This window comes from Triturus cristatus, chromosome 2_2, assembly GCF_964204655.1.
Source record: "Triturus cristatus chromosome 2_2, aTriCri1.1, whole genome shotgun sequence".
NCBI lineage: Eukaryota > Metazoa > Chordata > Amphibia > Caudata > Salamandridae > Triturus > Triturus cristatus.
Genome location: NC_140582.1, coordinates 1,013,686,563 through 1,013,711,021, shown reverse-complemented (window position 1 = coordinate 1,013,711,021; position 24,459 = coordinate 1,013,686,563). Strand labels below are relative to the sequence as shown.

At 44.7% G+C, this 24,459-nt stretch overlaps 1 protein-coding gene across 7 annotated transcripts in view; it reads right to left on the bottom strand.

Moving 5' to 3' along the window:
* The window catches only part of TBC1D14 (TBC1 domain family member 14), a 767,086-nt gene that overhangs the window by 173,961 nt on the left and 568,666 nt on the right, over positions 1-24,459 (bottom strand). For all 7 annotated transcript variants that reach the window (XM_085642453.1, XM_085642450.1, XM_085642454.1 and 4 more), the window contains 3 exons: positions 14,053-14,159; positions 13,857-13,937; positions 2,691-2,785 (listed from right to left, as the gene is read on the bottom strand). In XM_085642453.1, the coding sequence (XP_085498579.1) occupies positions 2,691-2,785; positions 13,857-13,937; positions 14,053-14,159 (283 nt within the window). The remainder of the gene's footprint in view (positions 1-2,690; positions 2,786-13,856; positions 13,938-14,052; positions 14,160-24,459) is intronic.

Below are 24,459 nucleotides of genomic sequence, written 5' to 3'. Positions count from 1 at the left end.
AGGCATGGTCACCTACATCCATCCATCCCACATCACAACGAGTTCTTAGAAACCAGACCCTTAAGCCATCTGGACTTTCCCTAGCTAGGATTATTGATTTCTCCAAGAACTCATCGATTATGTATGAACTACTATTCCTTAGGGGTTCATTCATGACGTCTTCCTCTGCCCGACTTTACGTCAATGCTTGCATTAAGCACCTTCCAGGTATATATATATACCTTCCCTTACCATGGCAAGCACGGCACAGCTCGATACGGCTCGCCACGGCAAGTTCAAAAGGAATTAGATTTCCCACCTGACGCATTGACTAGACACTGTCATCCCTGCTCGCAGAGAATCCAGCTTCCAGTGTTCTGACTCCCTTCGCGGGGTGTTGGCGTTTGAGATTCGGAAAGAGACTCCCACCTCTCTCATTTTAAGGTATGGAGCTGACTAGAACCTAGAGGGACTCTTGGCATATAAACTTAGTATATATATCATACTATAGAAAACAGCACCTACTTCTTTCCTTGTACTACATTTAGGTTAGGTACACTGGGGTAGAACTATTTAGAAGCATCAGACGAGTATTCACTTTTTAGCCTGTGTTAATTATGTATGTATATATGAATATATGTCATAGCTAAAAGACAATGCGATTGCAGTATTATTTCTTCTTACTGCTTACGCTGTACGCATTATATCTTGCCTACTGTCTAATGATTGTAACAGCTCATATCTCTTACATGAGAAACAAGACTGTTCAATAAATCTTTTTATTGAAACGCCCGTCTATCTATTTCTGTGCAACTCTGAAGAAACTAAGCATGCACGATTGACTGAGTGAAACTTATCTATTGTTTCCACGATTCGGAGACACGTTCCGATTCTAAGGGAAAAAAAGTTGTCATGTTTATGCGGTTGTCAGAAACTCCTCCATTCTTGTTTATTCACGAAGTTTCTAGTGACCTCTGAGTTAGCTGGCACATAAAGTACATACGTTTAATGTACTTGATAGAGGCATACTGACCTTAGTCCTATGCAAAAACTATAGTGTATATTATTCCAATGTGCAGAGCCTATAAGGGAAATAGGAACTACACTACACCATCAACTTAGTACACACACTGACATTGCCGCATTCAACAAGCTACTGGAGCCAAGTGAAACAAGAATTGTGGCCGTGAAAGACGGTCTACAGCACACCCCTGATTCTGGTTCGTACACAGGAGGAATGCGGAGAATTAGAAGACAAGTGTAAAGGGACAACATAGGATTCTATGGAATACTGGAAAGAATGTTGAGATAACTGTCGGTAATGCTGCGTGATCTACAAATTGCTTTCAACACACTGTAATTCCAAAGGGCATACTCTCATTAGCTCCTTCAAAACTGACTCCAAGGCCTCACTACAGCCCTTTACTGCATGCTTTGTCAAAAGCAAACCGAACAGGTGAACTACTTTGGCCAGGAAACATGTTCCCTACCACAGAGCAGTAGCATCCACATTTCAGCCATTCTCTTCAGAGAAATAAACTTGAATAGGAGAGAGTGTGAGTCTATGACCTGTGATAAAGAAGCGGGCAATGCAGTTTCACTAGCTGTAACTGGCCACAATAGTAATAGTTCTTGATGGAAAAGCAAAATAATTTCATAAACCCTCAGACTTAAAATGCTTCTTAAGTCACTGGTCACTTCTAACGCAGCAAACATGCAAAGGGAGGAGGTGTTGTTAATTACAGCAGAATTAGTTGCATCAAGATATCACTGGCATATGGAGAATATGGAGAATACAGAGGAACATGGACTTTAAAGGGCATGGAAAAGTCAAAGTCACCTCTGACACTGATGTCTACTGACACTGTCCTTTGCGTTTGTGCACAAACACACGGGGTCCTCATCATACTTGCAAATCCACATGTCATATCGCAATCTTCCATCTGACTTTAGCATCCAATATCACAGAAAGATGATTAGCCCTTGCACACTAGGACTAGCTGGTACTCCCCAAAACTATCACAATATAATGTCAGGATATACTGGCTCCTTATTTTGAATCCTCCACTTTATAAAAGACTGTCTGCTCACACTGGCCAATCTTCACTTATCCACATCACCTCTTAATGATTTGGAAGGGGCCAACACACAAGCATATCTTTCTTCCCTTCTAAATGTACCCACATCGAATACTTCATGCTCTCTGATGTAAGATAAGCATTGTTTATTTCCCTTCCTTCCTTTCTTTGATACATCATAAACTCCCTTCTAATCAGTAGCCACGTCAGGCCACATACCATTTAGACATCATATTTCTTCCTGGTTAACCATACTGACTCCATTATCAGTCCTCATTAGATAAGAGAAGTGTGACTGACCTATCGGAGTATAACCCAATAGACTTAAGTGAGAGCAGCCACACCTGAAACCTTTGGTAATGGCTCACTTCTGACTATTTTCATACATATGCACCATTCAGTAAAATATTCCCTTATACGGCAATAATTTAATCCATCTCATCAATTAGATTTGCCCGCTGGCACTCTGCAGCTCACGGTGCCTATCTTGGTCTTTTGACACCGGTCTGGAGGTGGATGTGTTAGGTAATACTACATGGGGCGGCACTAGCACAGATACTTGCTAAACAATTTAAAAATAGGCAGTTATTTAATAAAAGAGTTGGCAAAATAATATTTAATCAAAATACATACTTTCTGGAAAATACAGAGGTTCGGAAATGTTCTAGAAATATCCAATTTAATTAATTCCAAACTTGCTTCTCTGTCCCCAGTAGATAATCCAGAATCTAGAAATAAAAAACAATGATTGCACATGTTTAAAATCTCAACAAATGGGCTCCAAGTATATTGTACAAGAAATAAATTAATCTACCAAACACTGTGGGGATTAAGTGTTGCCTACAAAATGGAATCTAAATGATAGGCCATTTTAAAAACGACTTTTATTTATGTCTAAAACTTGTAGCTGAAGTTTTGACTCCTTAAAATACTTTATATAGTAATTGATGCAAAAAAAGTTTCCTTTTATTGCATGACACCCACAAAACAATATTCACAAATACAATAAATGCATTCAGATTAGTCAATACTGCTTTACAGATTTAGAGGAAAGTCAATTATGCCACTCAACTTTACATTAATCTCTGGAAGCTGCCTGGATACACAACCTCTGCGCTATACTCCACTCAAAGTTGTATGGCAGATTGTGGATTAATCCGGGATAGCAGACGGCTGTTGATCACCTAACCCAGTTAGCTGAGGTTTTATTCCAAGAAAGGATATTCTCCTCTACCATATTACTGCTTTTAAATTGTTCTATTGCTCTGCAACCCTCAAAAAGCATTTCATAATCTTTGAGAAGCATTCTGTGAACCCAACCAACACTTTGCCCCTAAAATGAAAACCATTTCAAATGGAAGCATCTGTTGCTAACAATTTCATATCATAGTTTCCTTTATGACAAACAACAAAGTACTGGTACTAGCAGAACGTCAGAAAGAAAACACTGAGGCAACCTGCTAACATGTAAAAGATGACACCCAGTTCCTCGAAGTATAGACCTCTGAATTACTTGCCTATCACGGATTGTAGAAAATTTAAGAATTTCACTTAGATCAACAAATGTTTCTAGGCCAGAAGTGTCCACCACTGTGATACATGCAACATTCAGGCTAACCAGCAACTATAAATAAAGGCTGCATATATTACATGTAAACCTTTCAAATGTGGATATACTATATGTCTGTTATGGTTCTTGTACTTTGGTGCAAAACCTGGGCAATGCTGATCTAGGGTAACATCCGCTTAATCTCTTGAATAAAATCAAAATCAATGCTCAAGCATGCTCTTTGATCCGATCAGCAGACAGAGTTGATGTGTGTGTCAGTTTCCAAAAGAGTAAGTAAAGACTATGAGAATGCCAGGTCCTGGTCCTAGAAGGAATACATTTAGCAGCAAATGACCAGTATGAAGCAATCACACGCAAGTCACAAGTTATCTAACTGATTAGTACTTGAAATAAAAAAAGGCTAGGTATATTCAGGAATTTGGAGTTCTTTTTTGTTTATTTTAGATTTACCAGCTGTGCAAATGGGTACAGCTGCAGGTAATACAATTAGTTCTGGAACCTATGTATGTAGCTAGAAATCCACATGTCATACACTGCAAGGTGAAAGCACTTTCAGCTGCAGAAGGAAAGCTTCAGCAGAATGGTTCTTTAATATTTGTAGGCTAGGTACGTTTACATAGTAGGTACATTTTATGTTTTCATTTTAACACAGAAGACAGTGGATTTCACATTTTAGAGGCATTTCCTTTGAAAGCAGTTGAGGATATTTCTTTTCTTGAATGTGGGGTCTTGATATGCAGGCATAATTGATTTCTTAAACGTCTGCTACCACTGGAGATACTTAGTCCCCCATGGGTGTTAACACACAGCAATGAAACAATACAGTGAAAATGATCAGCCAATTAAGGAATAGGAGGACAGGAGTAATGATGTGGAACCTTCTGATGTTAAGGAAAAGCCAGGCAACAGTGTGTAAAACTGCTTTAAGGGAGGGGGGGTGGGGGGGGGGGGGGGGGTGCTGGATGTATTTTGTGAAGACCAGTGAGCAGGGTATTACCATAATGACCATAACCGATATGAAAGTTAAATACGGTTTGTTTGAACATCAAGTTTTAAGGCAAGTATTTGATACTGGTGGGCTGGTGAAAGGTCACACGTTGGTTGAGGTACACTGTTCCTTCGTTGTGTAATGCCTTGTATGCACGGGTGAGTAGCTTGTACTGCCATCTCTTCATGACTGGTAGCCTGTTGAGTTTCCCGATATGAGGGGATATGTGTGCCTGTCTGGGGAGGTCGAGGATCAGCCTGGCCTCTGTGTTCTGGATTGTCTGGAGCTTCCTCATGAGTTGGGCTGATATTCCTGCGTAGAGGGAGTTGCCGTAGTCTGGTCTGCTGGTGACAAGAGCCTGCATGACTGATCGCCTGGTGTTGGTTGGGAGCCATCTGAAAGCCTTTCTGAGCATAGGAAGCGTGAGGAAGCAGGTGGAGGAGACGGCGCGGACTTGCTTCTTCATGGAAAGCTGTTTGTCAAGGATGAGGTTGTGGGTGTGTTCGGTAGGAATTGGGGCTGGGCCCAACTCCGAGGGGCACCATTCGTTGTTCCAGTGTGAGTCCTTGCCTTTCTCGAAGATGAGTACTTCTGTCTTGTCGGTGTTGAGTTTGAGACAGTTGTTGTTCAACCAGTCAGCAACATCTTTCATGCATCTTTGGAGCTCGTCTTTGATGGTTCTCTGATTGTTTGGCAGAGATAGGAAGAGTTGGATGGCGTTGGCATAGGAGAGGATGTAGAGTCCATGGCTTCTGACGATGTTGGCTGGGGCATGTATGCTTTGATGAGGTTTCGGCTGAGGAATGAGCCTTGAGGACCCCGCAGGTGATGTTCTTAGGAAGCAAGGAGTAGAGAGGGAGGATGTTTTTCTGCATTCTTTCTGTACGGTATGATGCAATCCATTTGAGGGCTGCTCCTTGGATTCTGATCTGATACAGCCTGTTGATCAGTGTGTGGTGGGATACGGTGTCGAAAGCTGCTGAGAGGTCAAGGAGGAAGAGGGCCACTGTTTCTCCCTGGTCTAGCAGCATTTGGATGTGATCTGTGGCTGCAACTACAGTTGACCTCTCAGACTTCCATTAGGGAACAACATCTTCCGTAGCTCTCCAGGGACCTCACATTTTCTCAAACTTCCTTGGATACTCCAGTGCCTAGTAGATACCAATATACCAGTGCCCTAATATACCAGTCTAGGTTTGATTCCCAGACACCTACCATCAGTACATACCACCTTAAATGTATTGTTTTAACCAATTCTTCAATGTGCAAGCAGGAGAGGGAGGGCGGGTGATAGTTTTATGAAACAAAAACAATAGCCTTAAAAAGCAACTTTCATTGATAAGGATGCAGTGAAGAGACTTAAAATGAGATTATATATGTGATTATTAAGTCTTAAAATACAATGAACAGCCACAATATGGATGGACTGCAATCTGGATATAAGATTAGGAGAGAAGTCCCAAACAGCTGTTGGGTTTGAAAAGTCCTCCACATGATAATGGACATGCACCCCTGCCCGGAGTTTCCCAACTGTCCTTAAGTCTGGATCCCCAATGCTGATTTTTTGTTGTAGTCATTAGTGAATATGGATCATACGTGTGCGCCATAACAGACATGTCTCATGGATAGCAGTTATGTTGGACCGGGAAGGCCGCCCAAAGCGCTACCCTCATAGTGGTGAAAGGCTATACCGCATCTACCAAGTAGACCTGGCCTAGCAGTCCGGACTGGACTTTTCCCGTTGGAGTAGCGTCAAGGCAGATTACCATATGACTGGGTCCAAACTGAGGTGGCAAAATAGGCTAAAAAAATATGGGTTGCGACCCAGAGCGTTCACCTGCGGAGAACCAGGGCTGCATGGTGAAATGTGAGGAGAGAAGGTATAGGAATCTCCCAGACACATTTGTGTATTGCTGCATTTCTGTGAGAAGGGTGAAACATGGGAAAGGGAGGTGCTTTTTGAGGAAGAGGAAAGCACTGAAGAAAGCAAAGTATAAGGGGGAATCCCAGCGAGTGGATCTCCTTACGCCAGGTGTGAGGTTCCTGCTGTTGCACCGATTGGGTCTTTGCCCTTGTGCAGGCAAAGTCAGCAACCTACGTATGCCAGAGGAGGACCACCGCCAAGCGAACCGTGATCGTTGCTGCACTGTTCAGGTCATCGTCCTTCTGCATTTATAAACCTGCCACCCCGTAAGCTAGGAGAGGCTGCCGTGAAGAGACTGCCGTTCCAAGTGGGGTTCATCACCATGTGTAGTGGTAAGCTGATGACCCCGCATGCCAGGAGGAGCCACCATGAAGAGACTGCCATGCTGGCTGGGCTGTAGCTCATGTGCAGTGGAAAACTGATGACCCAAATGTCGGGGGGGGTGAGGGGGGAGGGGTTAGCTGTGAAGAAACCTGCTGTGCAGATTGGGTGAGAGCCCGTGCGTAGTGGCGAGATGCTGACCCCCCACATGCCAGCTGAACCACTGGGACCAATCAAGAAGTGTGATCTGGTCAGGATCGTCATCAGAGGAGAAAGGCTGCCGTGGTGACCCTAGCAGGCTTGCACCGTGACGGCAGACCAACATCAAGACTTTCACATCTCCCCTTACCCCGCCACCAACCATGGAGAGAGACAAAGAACTTACCAAGTATGGATTAGCAACGAGGAACCTCTGGTCACTGCGGCCACACGACCATGTGTGAGGGACTCTAGGACCGCTGAGTGCAACCCACCTGGGTTGCATGCAAAGAACTTATCAGAGACAGCCACTGCAGCTCCAACACTAGTAGACGGTGTGCGCTCTGGTAACCTGGTGGCTCAGATCCTGTAGGTGCAGGTAAGACTGGCTTTGAATCATTTGGCCCCGTGGGCACTTGCTTGCCAGATGGCGATTTAATGTTGAAACACTTTATACTTTAGTACAGAGTCGGACTCCTGAGTTTCTGACTACTAATGGGTTTCACCTGAATGTTGCCTATAGTGAATTGGGAATAACTACTATGGCTAAAATGGGGGAAAGAGAGGGACTCCAGGATCAGGAACCATCTAAAACATTTGACCGCTGATCTGAGGGGACTCCGAGTTGTTGGATTCTCCTTTGTGGCGGTATCCGTATATAAATACTCCTTTAGTCATAAAAGAAAATATTTTAATGGCAATTCATTTATAACTGGGTGTATTTTCAGTTGTGAGCCTGTGTTCACCCCTCTGTGTCTACCTCTCTTCTCTATTCCCCAAGAAGCCTTGGGCTACGCCACACACACTACTACTGAGAGTCAAGTTCTGAAGGGGTACTTAGTCCAGTTGTTCGGGACCCATAGTAGGCTGGTCCCTGGGACATCAGGAGTAAAAGGCCTCAACCCCCACAGCTAAGTTTATTAGCACCCTCTGAACGGGCTTCTGAGAAAAGCTAATTAAGGTAGTCCAGATGCGAGATGATCCGTCCTTGGACTCCTGATTTCTTACACAGATGTTAACAGGGCTGGGACTGACAGGGTTCTATTTTTATTCAAAATCTAACTATTATCATTTGTTACCATGACTAATACAGTTTCATTGTTATGTGATTCACGGACGCCCGACCGATAGGAATCTAAAATATTATTTGATTTGAAAACCCAAGTCAGCCGAACATTGACACTGCTTTCTGCAATTTTTGCTAGTAACAGTAGTTTATTTACAGGACGATAACAGCTGATGTAGCTGGGTCTGATTATAAATTGTTTAAATTTAATGAAGAGACTAAAGCCAGCTTGCAGCAAATTAGGCAATCCTGCTTCGAATGAAAGATTGCAAGTAGTAAGTTAAAGTGTAAGAAAATCTGAAAGTAGTTGGTCACTATTCACAGGCATGTGTCCAAAGGAAAGTCAGAGGAATCACTCTGAATTTTAGAATATTTGCTCAGACCTTGTTACAAAGAAAGAAAGAAAGAAAGAAGAGAGAACAGTGGATGACTGACAAAATGAGCTTATGCATTTCTCGCCTCATGTCTAATATTGTCAAAACATTTTAAATGTTGGGATGAAAGAAGTCAAAGAGACTAACGAATATTCGGTGGGAGTAATGATATAGTGATCAGGCTCAAAAGTAGGTAAACATTTAAAGTAATCTTATAGAAATAGCATGTCTTAAGTGTCGGATTTTTTTTTTTTACACATGAGTTAATGGTTTCTCTGCATTCCAATCTGGGTACATCATCTCTACAAGCACGTCATTTTTTTGTTTTTTACAGTTGCATATGTCTGCTCCAAGTTCAGAAGCATACCAGGGTTTCGTTGGTAAAGTCCTTTGGTTAGGGGGCCTATTTAATGGAACAATGGCATAAAGTATAGAGATGATCCAATTTTCGACTACCATCATAGTATTCCCAATACAGTTAGCGAGAACTGGTGAAGAGCCTTCCTGTACAATTTGAATCTGCTCTCTTTCACTTGACCAAGTATTCAGATTTACAGGTGCCATGAATAGGGGTGCAGTTAAAATAAATTTTACCTTATGATCTGTCCAAGGCAAATATAAATTGCAATTAAAATTACATTGATCACTGATTGTTAAAATTAAATCAAAGGTGTGGCTGGGTCTGTGTGTGATTGGGGTAGGGGGTGACCGTTCATTAACTGCATCAGACCCTTAGCATTACAAAAGTCCATTAGGTTTAGAGTATTGTTCACAGAAGGGTCATCTGACTCATGTTAAAACCAACTAAAAGTATTTTATTGGTGAAAAGAACCAGTGGTATAATGCTATCAATCAAATGCTTAACATAGAATTTTAGAGACTGAGATGGTCCATAAATCAGTGTAGCTTAATAGTTCACCATGATGCTAAGCAAGAGCTTCAGCTGAAGGTATGAGGTTGATGACAAGTTTGGAGACACTGTGTTTGTGGTAGAGTAACGTATAATTACAATTAGAAACGCCTTCATGTAAAGACATTATAGAAGAAATTGCCCTGATAGGTAACTACAGATATAAGGTAGCTCAATATTAAGCATATATTGTGGTGCTGAAATGGTAAGTTTGTAATGTCTCCAAAATAAGTTGATGTGCAGACAAGAATAGAAAATGCAGAATTGCCCATACATGCTTACCTTGAGAAAATGTTGCTGGTTGATATTTCATATATTGGCAGCCCGACAGTATTGATTAGCAACATAGGGGTCCCATTTTTGCAACATTAGTAAAAAAAACAACAACAAAAAAAACCACAGTTGCTTCATGAGTAACTAATTTAAAGTGCATTTCGCTCGTAATGTACCTGAAGCCGGGCAGGTTGTCACACTGTTTAATGCAACTCCGAAAATGACTTCTCTTGACTTCCATTGTTAACTGTTTTTCTTCATTGTGTTAGTCAGATTTAGAACTCTGTCCTCTAAAGAAAACCTATTTGAAACCACATGAACCAAATATAGTACTGAGGTCCCAGGCCCCTCCAAATTAGCAAATCTTTAATTGTGTCAAGTAAGTGGTAGTCTGGTTTAAATTGTTGTGCCTTAATTGCATTTAGTAATAAGATTGCCAGTGAAGCATCCATTTTTTTGTCTTGTCATCCTGTTGCAGGGATTCCGCTGAGAAACAGAACTATGCTTGGGATCATAAGACAACAACATGTAGGGGCTGAGTCACCACACGACCTCAGTATCTTTGAGCCAGAGTCTGACTAGCTACAGTGCCTCAGTTGCCCTCCTAACCTTACCAGAGAAGCAAGTGAGTTGACACCCCAGAACAAAACACTCTCAAACAGCTCAGGGATCGCAGTAACTGGACACACCCTTTCGCTCTCTTACTCGTCCACAAGAACATAAATAGGAGACACAAAGATAGTTTAGAATATTTATTCAAACTATTGTGTCCTAACATGCAGTACTCGTTCCACAAATAGAAAATAAATACATACTAAAAATGCTGTTCGCATGGTTAATAAAACATATATCATAAAAAGCCCTGTCATATTTGATGACAGAATAGCCTAAACCCCTTTCACTGAAGATAAATGATTATATATAAAAAGTCTCTGGGATTAGTGGCAGAGCCCGTACCTTAGCATACACAAATGGACGTTTATATCTCAGCTGACGTTCCAAACTCGTTTCAGCACACTCGCTCAGTGTTTTCCAACTCTGGTGCTCGGATATATGACAAAACATGTGCGCTCACAAACAGCAGCTGCGTTCTCGTGATATGTCTAGGTTCTAGTTTATGATCAGGGAGAATAACAAGGGGCATTGTTTGACCTGGTCTAGCGTGTTCAGACTAAATCTCAGGAAAAGAACACTAAAACATATTAGAACATTGGAATGTTGGAAGCTCCACTGAAAACAATGGAGTGCTCCAGGCTTATAATGGCTGGTATAAGCCTGGAGCTCTAACATTCCAATGTTTTTGTTCACAGCTGTGGCTGTGAACAAAGGCTTCAGGGAGCCTGAGGGGATTTGAATCCCCTCGCGCTCCCTGAAGACTTTGTTTTATTTGTTAGAACATTCTGCCATTTGGGACTTTAACGATGCAGTGGGCCTTTAATAGCCAGTATAGCCCGCTACGGCGGGCTATAAGGCTATATGCAGGTTCTCTGTGAAAGTACAATGTGGCACAAAACAACTATGTTTATATAGTAACGTGTGCAAACAAAAATGTGGCCTACAACTTGCACACTTAGGCTAACATAGGAGAAACTACAATGGGCCATGCAGGAAACATAACAATCCCACTTGCTATCTTTGTATGTAGTTCTTCCAATTTAGCTTGCACTCCAGCCACACTCGGATCAGCTTCTTGCACTTTGTTTAAGGCCTTGAGTGAGTCTGTACACCTTGTATCAATCCCCCCGATGATACTCTGCCAGAGAGGGTGGGACTTTTAAAGCTTGTGAAATGTCTGAGTTGAGCCTCCACTTTGAGACCATTTCCCATTTCGCCAGCAGTACAAACAGGATTTTTGCATGGCAGTCAGTGTTTTTCAAAGCAGTTAGAAGTAAACGGACATATACATGTACTCATCCTCGTGAAGGGAGTGAAAAAGCGTATGCTTTACCCCAGCATATTGACGCCTTCTTACATCCATCCTACATGGCGTCCTCAAGTATTTCCTTTTGGGGCTATATCGCTAATGTATAATCCAGAGCACAAAAAAAAAGTGCTTGCTCAAAATATTGGCATGCAAGCATAGTTCGTGCATAATTAGACTAGGTCGGGAAAGAGTAGGATGTCTTTATTATTTGGGGGATAGACATTAAGCATACAAATGTCAGAGTATTCTAGATGGTCTGCCAGTAGAACATATCTGCTGGTCAAATAATACAATGAGCAAAGGCAATCCATATCCCAACCTCCTGGCTGCAATTAGGTGCATATCACTTTAATGGCGCATCAAAATAGCCGCCTACATTTATATAGCAACAGAACAACTTTAAACATTCTCACCTCTATGGATACCTATATTATTCACAGTACAGCACACTTTGTGAAATTCTAATCCAGGCCTTTTCATGTCAGGCTCTATAAATGTGAAATTACCGTTAGATCTCACACTGCACTAGAATTTGCTAAGCTCCCACGGTGGGCTAAACCTTCACCTATTTTATGCCTAAAGATTGAACAGTTTTCTCAGCTTCACTTTTCTTTGTTCTGTTGTTATGCTGGTTTAATGTGAACTGTTACCTCTGAAGCACTCCTCTGCCCATAGGGTTAGGTGGTGCTATGCAAATATCTGTAATAAATAAGACATCACAGTTGAGGGTAGACCACCTTAGCTGAGTCAGGATGTCACGAGACCCATGCATTGATATTCTATTGCCACCAAGCCGGACAATGTCTCAAAGAATATTTTGATTGCTAATGGGTATTAGTAGAAGCAGACTGCCATGATCTCCACTTCAGCCATAGGCACAACTCTACAAAACGTTCCTTTTCGCACCAGCTTGATGCTAGTCTTTGGCCATGTTCTAGGGCTTTTCAGGACCAATAAAACAAGTATTAGCAGTCATTGACCTTTAATGTGGGCAGAAGTCTAGCAAGTCTCGCTGCCTTGTCTCCAAGCTCCCTTTTCAATGCATCAAAACGGTCTGGCAATAACACACCCGTGTTTTTATACCACATGAAGACAGATTATTTGGCAGACTGCAGGATTGCTTCGGTCTCGTAGGTCAGAAGGTGTATCATTAATTCCTTATGAAGTGGAACACACAGGAGCTTAGTTTCACACTGAACTGAAGCTTCAGAGGTCCCACAATTTAAGACATTCATTACTCCAAGATTTGAAGGTTATTGTGGCAGGAGCTTCCCTCTGCTTCCTTGGCCTCTAGCTCCAGTTTCACAGTGGTGTCTTACAGTTTATTTTTCTTGGTCTGCAACTTACTGACCAGCTCGGCAGTAGAGGTGTATGTGGCTTCTAGCATGACATGTTTAGATATATACATATCAAGTAACTGAACATAACCCAGCGCTATATGTAGTTGATGCTAAGGGGAAAGGGTGAAACTGAAGGTGCAATATCCGAAAATTCTAATACCACACACAGACTTTGGGCATGCACAGAGTGACCTGGGCGCACACAGTAGCTTTGGGGCACACCCTGCACCCAGACTTTTGCCAAACAGAACTAGTTAGGTATGGTGAATTTCTGGGGCAGCTGCACACGCCAGCCATCAAATTATTTTTCCATTAACCACCAAAATCGCAAGTCCACAAACCAAATGCATGCGCAGCAAGGACTAGGTGCAGGCTCAGACCTTAAACATTTTTCTGCAACTAGTAGTAGATATAACCGTGTTTGGTCCACCTTCCATTCATTAGTGGCTAAGAGGAGACAAGGGTATACAGGACATTACCCTCTACACCTTCCTGTAAAATGCACTAATGTAAACATGAGTTTGATGAATGGTCTCATGCTTCAGGAACAAAAGATGATGCATACAATAATGCACAAAATATCGCATATCATCAGAGCAATGTGGTGAATTACAAGAAGATGCTCCAATAAATTTCCTCTAAGAGTAACATCGCTTAGGAGTATTAATACAATTATACTCTGATTTTATGTACGTGAAAATTACTGAAGAACATCTTGATAACAGAAGCAGTAACTTAGAAATGTGTAATCCAAAATTAATGCAGCACAGGAAGGCCTTTCATTTAAGCAGACGCTTCCAAAAAGTCAAGAAATGTGCAGAACCTCAACATAACCAGTCGGCTGACTGCAATCAAATAGTTTTAGAAGAATATGCAGTGGATTAAAAGCTTTAGAAAACAAGCACACTCACCCTCATTCTCTAATTCTGAGCTTCCTGTACTTAAGGATTTCCACCTATCTTTGGCTCTGGACAGACAAATATCAAAGAGTTCTGAAAAATAAGTTAACTGTTATTCGACTACTTGCTTTATAGTAACATCAAAAAACTGCAAAAAAGAAAAAAAACGTTCTTTATTCAATTACATCTATATATTCCGCAAACTCACCAGCAGTGATATTTAATTCATTGCCAATAGCTAAACTCCACACTTTCCCTCTTACACTGGGAGGAATTCCTTGCCACCACAAATCACGAACTCTTCGAGAACAGCACCTGGTAAAGCAAAGTGGATGGATAAATTGACAAACTTATCACGTGTGTGTACCAATTGAGGTAAGAGCAACAAATTACTAGAGGGTACCGAATACAATATAATAAAAACAATTAGCTAGGTACTCCGCCGAAACAGAATTAATTTAAAAATTCAAAGAGAAATGTGGAGTTACAAAGCAATTTAGATAGGATAATGTTAGAACTGGGGGTCTCTAGTTGACGGAGGCAGTTACCTTAGACCAAATAGGGACCCTTGCTTCTAGTCAGGGAAAGGAGGGACACCCTCTTTGATAACCCCTGCTCACCCCCTGGTAGCTTGGCACGAGCAGCCAGGCTTATCTTCAAGGCAATGTGTAAAGTATTTGCAACCACACTCCCAGTGACAGTGATAACATCACAAATGGACACCCCACTGATGTATGAAAATAGCGGTATCTTCATCAAGAAAAAAAATACGGTAAGACCACACGATAATAAATCCAACATATGCGTATTCGTAATATTTCACTTTGCCGGTTATTAGGCCAACAAACACTTGTAGGTTCTTGCAGTATTAATGAGCAGTTCACGATGTTCAAATGCAGTCCTAATGCAATGTTATGCAGTTCATAATGCCGTTCATATCATCAGACTAATGCAGTTCGTAATGCAAGAAAAATGCAATCCTCAATGCAAGTAATCAGGCAGTTCGTAATACCAGAATAATGCAACCTCAATGCAAGTAATCAGGCAGTTCGTGATGCTAGAATAATGCAATCCTTAATGCACAAAATCAAGCAGTTCGTAATGCAAGTATAACGCACTCCTTAATGCAAGTAATAAGGCAGTTTGAAATGCGAGAATAATTCAATCCTCAATGCACGTCATCAGGCAGTTCGTCATGCACGAATAATACAATCCTCAATGCAAGTAATCAGGCAGTTCGTAAGGCAGAGATAATACAATCTCTAATGCAAGTAATAAGGCACTTCATAATGCAGGAACAATACCAGGCCAATCGACGTGATTAGCACGGGCGCCACTAGGCCCCAACCCTAGACAACAGTCCTGAACTTTCGAGGGTGGCCCTGGTTCTGCCGGCAGGTCCGGGCCGCTCGAGGACTCAGCGTGTCTAACCCGATGCAGCGGGAGAGAGACGGGAGAACTCCGGTACTCCTCCTGCGCCTCCCCAGTCCACACACGCTTGCAGCCCCTGACCGGAGTCCAAGCCTTACCTGGGGGGTGCGCTGCCTTTCTCTCTCCCCGCTAGACGGACATCCTGCTGGGCGCTTCCGATGTCGACGCAGCTCCGATGCAGGCGACGCTGTAGCCAGACAGGTTACGGTGCTGCCTTCTCCGTTGCGGACGATCTTGGGCAGATTCCTCTTGCAAACAACGATCATGATCACCTCACAACTTGCGTAGCTTTACGAAATCCTTCAGCACATTGCGGCTCGGGCCAGCAGCGGCGATCTTGATCCGCAGCCTCCGTTACGATGACGGTTCGGGCAACAACAGCTAAATAGCAGCATGGACGATGATTCAAGCTGCGGGGTCATTGCAGTCACGGGGCACTTTCCAACCAGCACCACAGACTCCCACATCAGTCTCCGGCTGTGCACACACAAAGCGTCGCTGAGACTCAAGTGGGTTTCGGGTCACACAGTCCCAGGCAATGCTTACGAATGTCTCAGGCTGCAAAAAGCACACAGCGCCGCTGAGACACACTTGGAAACTTTGATGTTCCGGAATTTCCTCAACAGGGAGCCAGCTCTCCTCGGGCCCTTGGGGACCAGTTACTTCGGGACACAGCAAAGTCCTTTCAAGCAGGGGGACACAGCACACAGCAAAGTCCCTTAGCCTCTCCTTAGTTAAAGCAGCAAACTGCAGGCCAGCCCCAGAACACACAGCAAGGGTCAGTCCTTTCCTTCAGTCGCTTCAGCTGTTTCTTCCTTGGCAGAGGTTCCTCTTGACCACAAAGTAGTTTCAATCCTTTACAGTCTTGAACAGTTCCATTCCATTCCAAAGTCCAGGGTTTCAGCTCTCATAGTTATACCCCTAAATGTCTTTGAAGTCTTTGTGTTCAGGGGGCACTGACCCCTGTCTAAATCAGTTCTGGGAGTCTCCCTGCCAGTGGCACCTTCTTCCTTTGATAGTGGGGGTCTGGTTCCTCAATCACTCAGCAGGCGATGGAGCCACTGTTTTATGGCGGTAGCCTAGGCCTCTTCACCTCCAGGGGCTACTCCTCCCGCCTACACTCCAGATGCAGGTCAGCCTGTTGCAGTCTTACCTACCCCCCCCCCGGGACAAGACACTTCCCAGATCCTATCACATTCAAATCCAGACAGTCAATCCACAACCAGGCAGACAAACAGAATTGTTAGAACAAGAATACCAGCCACTTCTAAAAGCGTGGTTTCTAAACACGCAATTCAAAAACCACCTTCACAAAAAGATGTGTTATGAAATTGTGAGTTCAAGCACACTAAACTTCACCTCTCCATCTTAAGCCTATGGGAAGATAGGCTGCAAGCAAATTACACAGCCTTCCCCATTCTGTCCTATGGGCAAGATGGCCTTGCAACAGTGAAAAACGAAATGGAGAGTATTTCACTGTCAAGACATGGTACACATCTCAGTACATGTCCTACCTTTCACAGACACTTCACCCAGCCTAGGGGGGGGTACCTTGGGCCTACCACAGGGGTGTCTGATGGGCATGGAAAGGGAAGGGTAAGGCCTGTCAAGTGGGTGCACTTGTCAGGACAACATGGCAGTTAGCAAACTGCGCGCAGGCACTGCAGTGGCAGGCCTGAGTTCTCTTTTTAGGGCTACTTGTGTGGGAGGCACAATTAGTGCTGCAGGACCACGAGTAGCATTTGAGTTACTAGACCTGGCACACAAAGTGCACTTTACTAGGGACTTTACTAGTAAAACAAATATACCAGTTATGGACAACCAATTACCATAACACTTTATACAGGGAGCACTTGCACTTTGGGCACTTTCCCACTGCTGATCAGTGTCAAAGCATCTAAGCCAGTAAAACGCAATCCATCACAGCATCAAAAATAGAGGTGGTAGAGGCAAAAAGTTAGGGGTAATCACGCCACGAAATGCCAGGTCTAACTGATAAGTAATGAGAAAAGTGAACAAGCATTTGGGTAACAATTAAATGGTGCTTCAAATTTTGATAGGTGAAGTCTGCCAAAGATGATTAAGCTGCACAGAAGATGTGTATAGGGAAACAATGCAATACAGAGGCAACAATGTGATAGGGTCATGTGTTTTGCAAACATACTGGGGATCCAGCGATAGTTGGAAAGGAAAATGGGTGTCCCCAAAAAGTAAATACTACAGTGGGGATCATTAAGGTTACAAAGTGGGTACATGCAGAGTGTGGTAGACTGGGTTGTGAAGTAAGTGGTGGAAGAGGAAAACTGGGGTAAAAGACTTATAAAAAAAGATTAAGGTTAAAATGATTCTGCTGAACAATAATTTCAAAAATTATGATGAATGTTTTCAAATTAATTTCATTCAGAGTTATTCACTTATCCACTCAAAGTACCAGGGGGAATATTTTCTTTTGAAAACCAAAATTGGTCTTTTCAAAACGGAGCTTTAAAGAATTGTGGCCTAATCATTTTTGGCAACCACCAGCAGTTAATGAGATCTACAAAAGGACTAGTAGTGTTCTGATCAACAAGAATTATTAGCTGTAAGGATGTGCATGCAAAAGACTTACCTAATGAGGCCAGCAGCCTACTTAAACATTATCCAGAATGAAAGATGAGGAGAAACGTTGCGAGTTACTGTATGAATGAGGAGGAGGATGGGGACATGGCTTGGCCGCTTCTAATGGCGGACGTGTGAGCGAGCTGCTCCATGTTGGCCAGACAGAAATCCTGCATAATCTCGAACAGGCCGAGACACTTGCTGTCGGACGATCTGGCCCTCGATCAGGGGAGGCTGGGAGCGTGGTGGGGGGCTCCCCGGGACTGCAGGAGACTTGAAGTCCCAGAGAGGCAGGACAGCGAGACCCAGACCGGAGACGCGCCAAGATGGTGGCCGGGCTCTGAGCCACGGAATAGGAAGGGCTTCAGAGGATGGAATGAAGCTGATCCAGTCACCCCCAGCAGACACCGAAGGACGGCTTGGGCAGGATGACACTGCGGCCGAGAACGAGTGCTGCTGGTATGCTGTGGAGGCAAGATATTGTGGAGAGATGCGAGGGCCCTGGAAGTCTGGGTCTTTGAACCGCTGCAGTCTGGAGAAAGCTTCACACACTAGACCTGATCCGGGTGGGATACAGAGATGAGAATGGTGAGTGACGCATGGGGGCGGCCTAGAGGCTCCCGGGGATGGATTGGGCCCAGCTGGGGAGCTTAAGAGGTGAGAGCGACGCCGTGAGTGGGAGCGTCAAACACAGCAGGAATTACTCGGGCCCAGGGAGACGGAGAGGGGGAGAGCCCTTCGCCCCCTTTTGGAATAATCAGGCCTATCTTCACACCCCCGCAAACACCTATACCCAGTTCACTGTGAGGAACTGCAACCCCTCTCTAATAATAGCCCATGGGGGCATGCTGAAGTAATGGGGGCAGATAGGCTGCCAGTGCGGGACACCTGAGAAGACTGTGGGGGTTCCCTCCCTGGTGCTACACCCTCTCCTGTGGGGCCATTGGCATGGACGCTGTTCCGGGTCGCTAGCTGGGAGACCAGAAGGCCCACAGTAATTCTGTGATCCAAGGCAACATGGGGGACTCTGGCGCCAACTTTCCACCTTTAGCCACCACTTCTGAACTTGCCCCCTCTGGATCGACATACCGAGAAAGAACCTTGGCTACCCCCACATGGTTATGCTTGTAGCCACAATTGGCAAAAGGTGGTGGGGACTCCACCAGACCAAGAGGGTGGCACAACGGATCAAAGCCAGGGTAAACTCGACCAGCTGCCTGAGGCGGACCCAGTACAATTGCAGCTCACGAAAATATTAGAAGCTATCGCTGACACTACACCGACGCTTTATCAAGACATTAGTACAGTGTCGCTGGGGCTATTACAGGCAGAACACCAAAAAAAAGTACAGGAGAGGGTCAAAACTGTGGAAACCTCGATTGTGCATCTCCACCCTGCACAGAAGACACTGACCCACCAGGTAACAGAGCTCGCTGGCAGAATCCGCACCTTGGAACATAGGGCTGAAGATGCAGAAGGCCGCAATAGGAGGAACAATATACGGGGTGGTGGGCCTGCCCGAGGGAACGGAAGCCATGGCTGCGCTCAGTCATTGCAACGGTGGGACTATCCACATTCTATACCCTTGAGAGGGCACATGGGGTACCGCTGTGCCCGCCGGCCCCAGGGAGCCCCCCACGGCCAGTTATAGCCCGATTGCTTTACTACAGAGACAGGTTTGTATTGATGCATAAGGCTAGGACTGAGGGCCCATTTGTCTAGACAATTGCAATGTCTCCCAATATTTCCCAACTATACTATAGAGACTCAAAGGAGGTGCGCCTCCTTTTTCGAGGTCAAGAAGGCATTGCGGGAGGAAGGCCTCCAGTACTCCTTGATGTTCCCGGCCCGACTGCGCATAGTTTTACATGGAAAGACATATTTTTGCAAAGACCCTGACACGACTTGGGAATGGCTGGAAACCTATATGCTTGGAAGACCATTCCCCTGGGCAGGTCACTTGGGAGAACATCGGGCCCCACGGTCGCAGAAGACATCGAGACGGAGGCCCATGAAAGGCCCACCGAAGAAACCAAGCCCATCACAGACAGAGTGAGAGAGCGGCGGCGCTCCAGGCCGTGACAGAGATCATGCAGTCAGCTAGAGCGACATCGGAGGCTGGCTCCAACTCGACGAAGGGGACGGTGGGCTCGGACTCCGACTCTTCCCATAATGATAGTGTTATCCTCCCAATAGTAACACCTGGAACAGCATGACATCATATGAGAGAACGGAAGGCACGGAGATCCATGCGGCTACCCCAAGGACCGGTAAGTGCCTGGAGAACTTTGTGATGTGACCTGTTGACATTTTAGACCGGACTGACCAGCACGGTCTAGCTGAGAGTTTGGTACCCCAGGAGCCAAGCTTCCCCTCCAACCCGGGATCATCCCCCGACAGGGTGTGATCCTCTTATGAACAATGATGTTTTACCCACAGTTTGGGCGGAGGGCCGTTGCTACACTGCTCTGGGGACAGGCAGTTGTTAAAGGGTGTTGTAAGTTTGGTCTGGTTTGTTGTTATAACAAGGGTGGCATTGCTTACATCGCTAGGGGGTGAGGTGGTGGGGAAGAGGGGGTGCTTGATCTGATTGATTACGATTTACTAAGACATCCAAATGTAACACATTAAAACTCTTGACAAGGAATATAAGGGGGATGGGTTTGATGACGAAAAGGCACAATATCCATAGATTTGAGGTGCAGAGGTATACAGATTGCTCTGTTACAAGAGACATCTATTGCAGGGGGAAGTAGAGAACCTTCGTAGACGGTGGTGGGGGCAGCCTTTTGCCACCTCCTACTCAGCATACGCCGGGGGTGGGGATTGATTTGGGTGCAAGCGGGGGTCCCCTTTGAGCCAGCACAACTGGTGGACCGGGAGGGAAGATATGCCCTGGTTAGTGGGAAATTATATGGTAGAGACATAACGCTTGGTAGTATTCATGCCCACAATCAGGACCAGTTTACCTTTTTCCAAGACCTAACGGCCCCTATGACCAACGTGACCATCGAGTCTATGCTATTGAGAGGAGATTTCAACTGTGTATCAGACACTACTTTAGACCGCTCACTCTCAGCCTTACTTGGTGCCCAGGCTCACAACACTGCAGCGGGGTTCCAGGATTGGTGGAAACACTGGTGGCTAATAGACATTTGGAGAACATAACACACAGATGATGGGGAAAACTCCTTTTATTCTCCCATGCATCATCTACATACACGACCCAATTTCTTATTCTGCTCTACCAGTCTCAGTGGCTCACTTACACACACCGAATATCTGGGATGTACACTATCGGACCATTGCCCACTCCTACTGATCAATCAACCACTGGGGACACGTCCCCAATCAATCCCTTTGTGGAGACTCAACCCTCAACCCTTCCATGTTAGAGGACGGCCCTTTCCGGGAATCCCTTAGTGCTCTTATTGACTCCTACATTCAAACAAACACGAATACGGTCTCCTCGGTACTGGTGGAGTGGGAGGCATTTAAGATGGTAGTGAGGGGGCACTGTTTGGGGTGCTCGATAGGAGTACAGAGAGAATTGCATAGAGAATTGGAGGACGAGGAGAACAAGTTGCACAGATTAGATAATGCCCTAGGGGCAGACCCAGTCTCGGACAACCCTACAGGAGGTGTGTACCCTTTACAATGAGGCAATAGAATGGTTGAGATGCCACGACTACAGGGCGCATCTCACCAAAGTGCAGGAGGAGGAGGGGAAACAAGGGTGTTTGTTAGCCTGGTTGATCAAGCCCGAAGCCCGTGGGGCTATGATCACACGTCTGGTCCGTAACGGGTGCCTCGGTTCATGACCCCGGGGAGATAATCTTTGTTCCGGGAATAATATGAAGCTTTATACAAAGCCCCAGCGCCAGTGGAGCTGGAGGAGGTGGGGGATTTCCTATCCTTTTTTCGGATTCAGGGACTGGATGAACAAATCCAAGAGGCCCTGGGAGGACCGGTGACATTGCAGGAGATACGGGGACCTATTAGGGGCATGGCCACAGGGAAAACACGGGGACCGGATGGACTTCCTGCGGAATTTTATGCATTGTATGCTCCCAGCTTGGCTCCTCGTCTGGTGACCCTATATGTGGAATCCTTGAAACTAGGCCATCTCCATTCGTCCACACGGGATGCACTTGTGATCTCACTCGCTAAGACCACCACTTCAGGTGTTCGAGTTGGAGATTTCAGGTCCCTTTCCATGCTCAACATGGACTTTAAGATTCTTAGTAAATTCCTGGCACTGCGCTTGCTGCCTTATAGGTCTGCTGTAATCCACACGGACCAAATTGGGTTCATCCCATCCCAGAACACCTCATTCAACCTGCGCAGGCTGTATACGGCATTATATCATCCGGAAGCGTGCGCTCTTCCCAAAGCGGACATTCTGTCCATTGACCTAGAAAAAACCTTTGATTCTATTGGTTGGGAATACCTATTCGTAATGATGAAGCACATGGGCTTTCGAGAAGGCTGGGTCAAATGGGTCCAACTGCTGCATGATTTTCCCAACGTGCGAGTCAGGACTGGAACAACTGTCTACCCAGTATGAAATCTTTCGGGGTACGAGGCAGGGTTGCCCCTTGTCCCCTCTCCTCTTTGCCCTGGCTATTGAATCATTAGCTTCATGGTTCCGAAGGGGGGTGCGACGGGCTGGGAATAAGGGTGGGTGGGAGAAAACATATAATATCCCCATATGCAGATGACCTGCTAATATACCTGGAAGATGCGGTGAAGAGCTCCGGCACAGTGCTATCTCTTCTAGGACGATTCGAACAATTGTCGGGCCTACGAGTCAATAGAGACAAGACCTACCTATTTCCTGTAGCTGGAGCACTGCCGTGCCCTCAGGACCTCCCTGTAGAACTTAATTGTACACCTAACATCTTTAAATATTTGGGCAGTCATATCTTTCAATCACTGGACGACCTCAAGGAAAGAAATTTAGATCGTGCTTTCCGATTTCTTAAGGTTTTAGGAGACAAGGGTACCCCGATATGTGAACCTGGGGTGATAATGAAGAGTTAAGAACAATGGTTCAAGGATGGCCCAAAAGGGTCCAATAGAAAAGGTGACCCAGGCAGGGTCACTTGTTTTTTAAGATAAGTGAAATCAATTCCGTAGGGAGCAGGAGACAAAGTACGTAAAGGGTCATGTAGGTCAAAAGATAGCAGGTATTTATTTAAACAAAGTCAATTTTAGAATGCTCACAAAATAAGAAAAGCGTGGTGTGAAATAGTGATAGTAGTTTTAAAAAGACATCGCATTGACAACAATATAGTAGTTGAATTCCATAATTGATCTCGACAAGTTATAAGGAATTCATGTTGTGGGGTGGTCGACGGCGTTTCGAACCCAATTATTGGGGTTCATCTTCAGGACAGTGGTGAGCATGTATTTTGAAGTTAAACTGCCCGTAAAGTTCCTAGAGTCTCCAAAGTGGGAGGCAGGGGCTTCAAAGGTTAATTATTTGAAAACAAGCAGCTTGGCAGTACATAGATCCGCCTGGAGAATGTAATTTTCTTTAGAGGGGCGACAGGGCAGTGAATGGGAGCCTGAGGCCGAGCAGTCAGAGACGTCCTGCAGCTGTTGGGGCTGGCTGATGAATGCGCATTCACCTTTGAAGCCCCTGCCTCCCACTTTGGAGACTCTAGGAACTTTACGGGCAGTTTAACTTCAAAATACATGCTCACCACTGTCATGAAGATGAACCCCAATAATTGGGTTCGAAACGCCGTCGACCACCCCACAACATGAATTCCTTATAACTTGTCGAGATCAATTATGGAATTCAACTACTATATTGTTGTCAATGCGATGTCTTTTTAAAACTACTATCACTATTTCACACCACGCTTTTCTTATTTTGTGAGCATTCTAAAATTGACTTTGTTTAAATAAATACCTGTTATCTTTTGACCTACATGACCCTTTACGTACTTTGTCTCCTGCTCCCTACGGAATTGATTTCACTTATCTTAAAAAACAAGTGACCCTGCCTGGGTCACCTTTTCTATTGGACCCTTTTGGGCCATCCTTGAACCATTGTTCTTAACTCTTCCGATTTCTTAAAGCGTGTGTCCCCTTTTGGAGTTCACTACCCCTGCCCCTTATGGCCAGGATTTTTCTAAACAAGATGGTCATGTTGATGCGTCTTCTCTATTATTTCATTAACCTCCCGATATCAGTCCCGGCGGGTTGGTTCCGCCAGCTGGACTCAGTGAGGTTGGACCTGATTTGAAAGGAGGGGCGACGGAGGGTCTTGTTACAGACATTGCAGCACCCCATGCCAGAAGGTGGATTAAGGGTACCGAATTTTGAATTATGTTGTCTGGCAACTCCGATGCAATGGCTAGCACAATGGCTGGAAGGGTTGAATCCGGAGGGGACTTATACAATGGCAGTTAAAGCACTATCTCCCCTCCTATTGGCTAAAATACTTTCGGTCCCGTATAGATTAGTATTAAAAGCAGTGGCCCTGCAATGTTGGAAAAGATGCATGACTAAAACGGCTCGGACGCCACGATATGCTTCGATGATACCACTGGTAGGCCTGCCTCACGGTAACCCT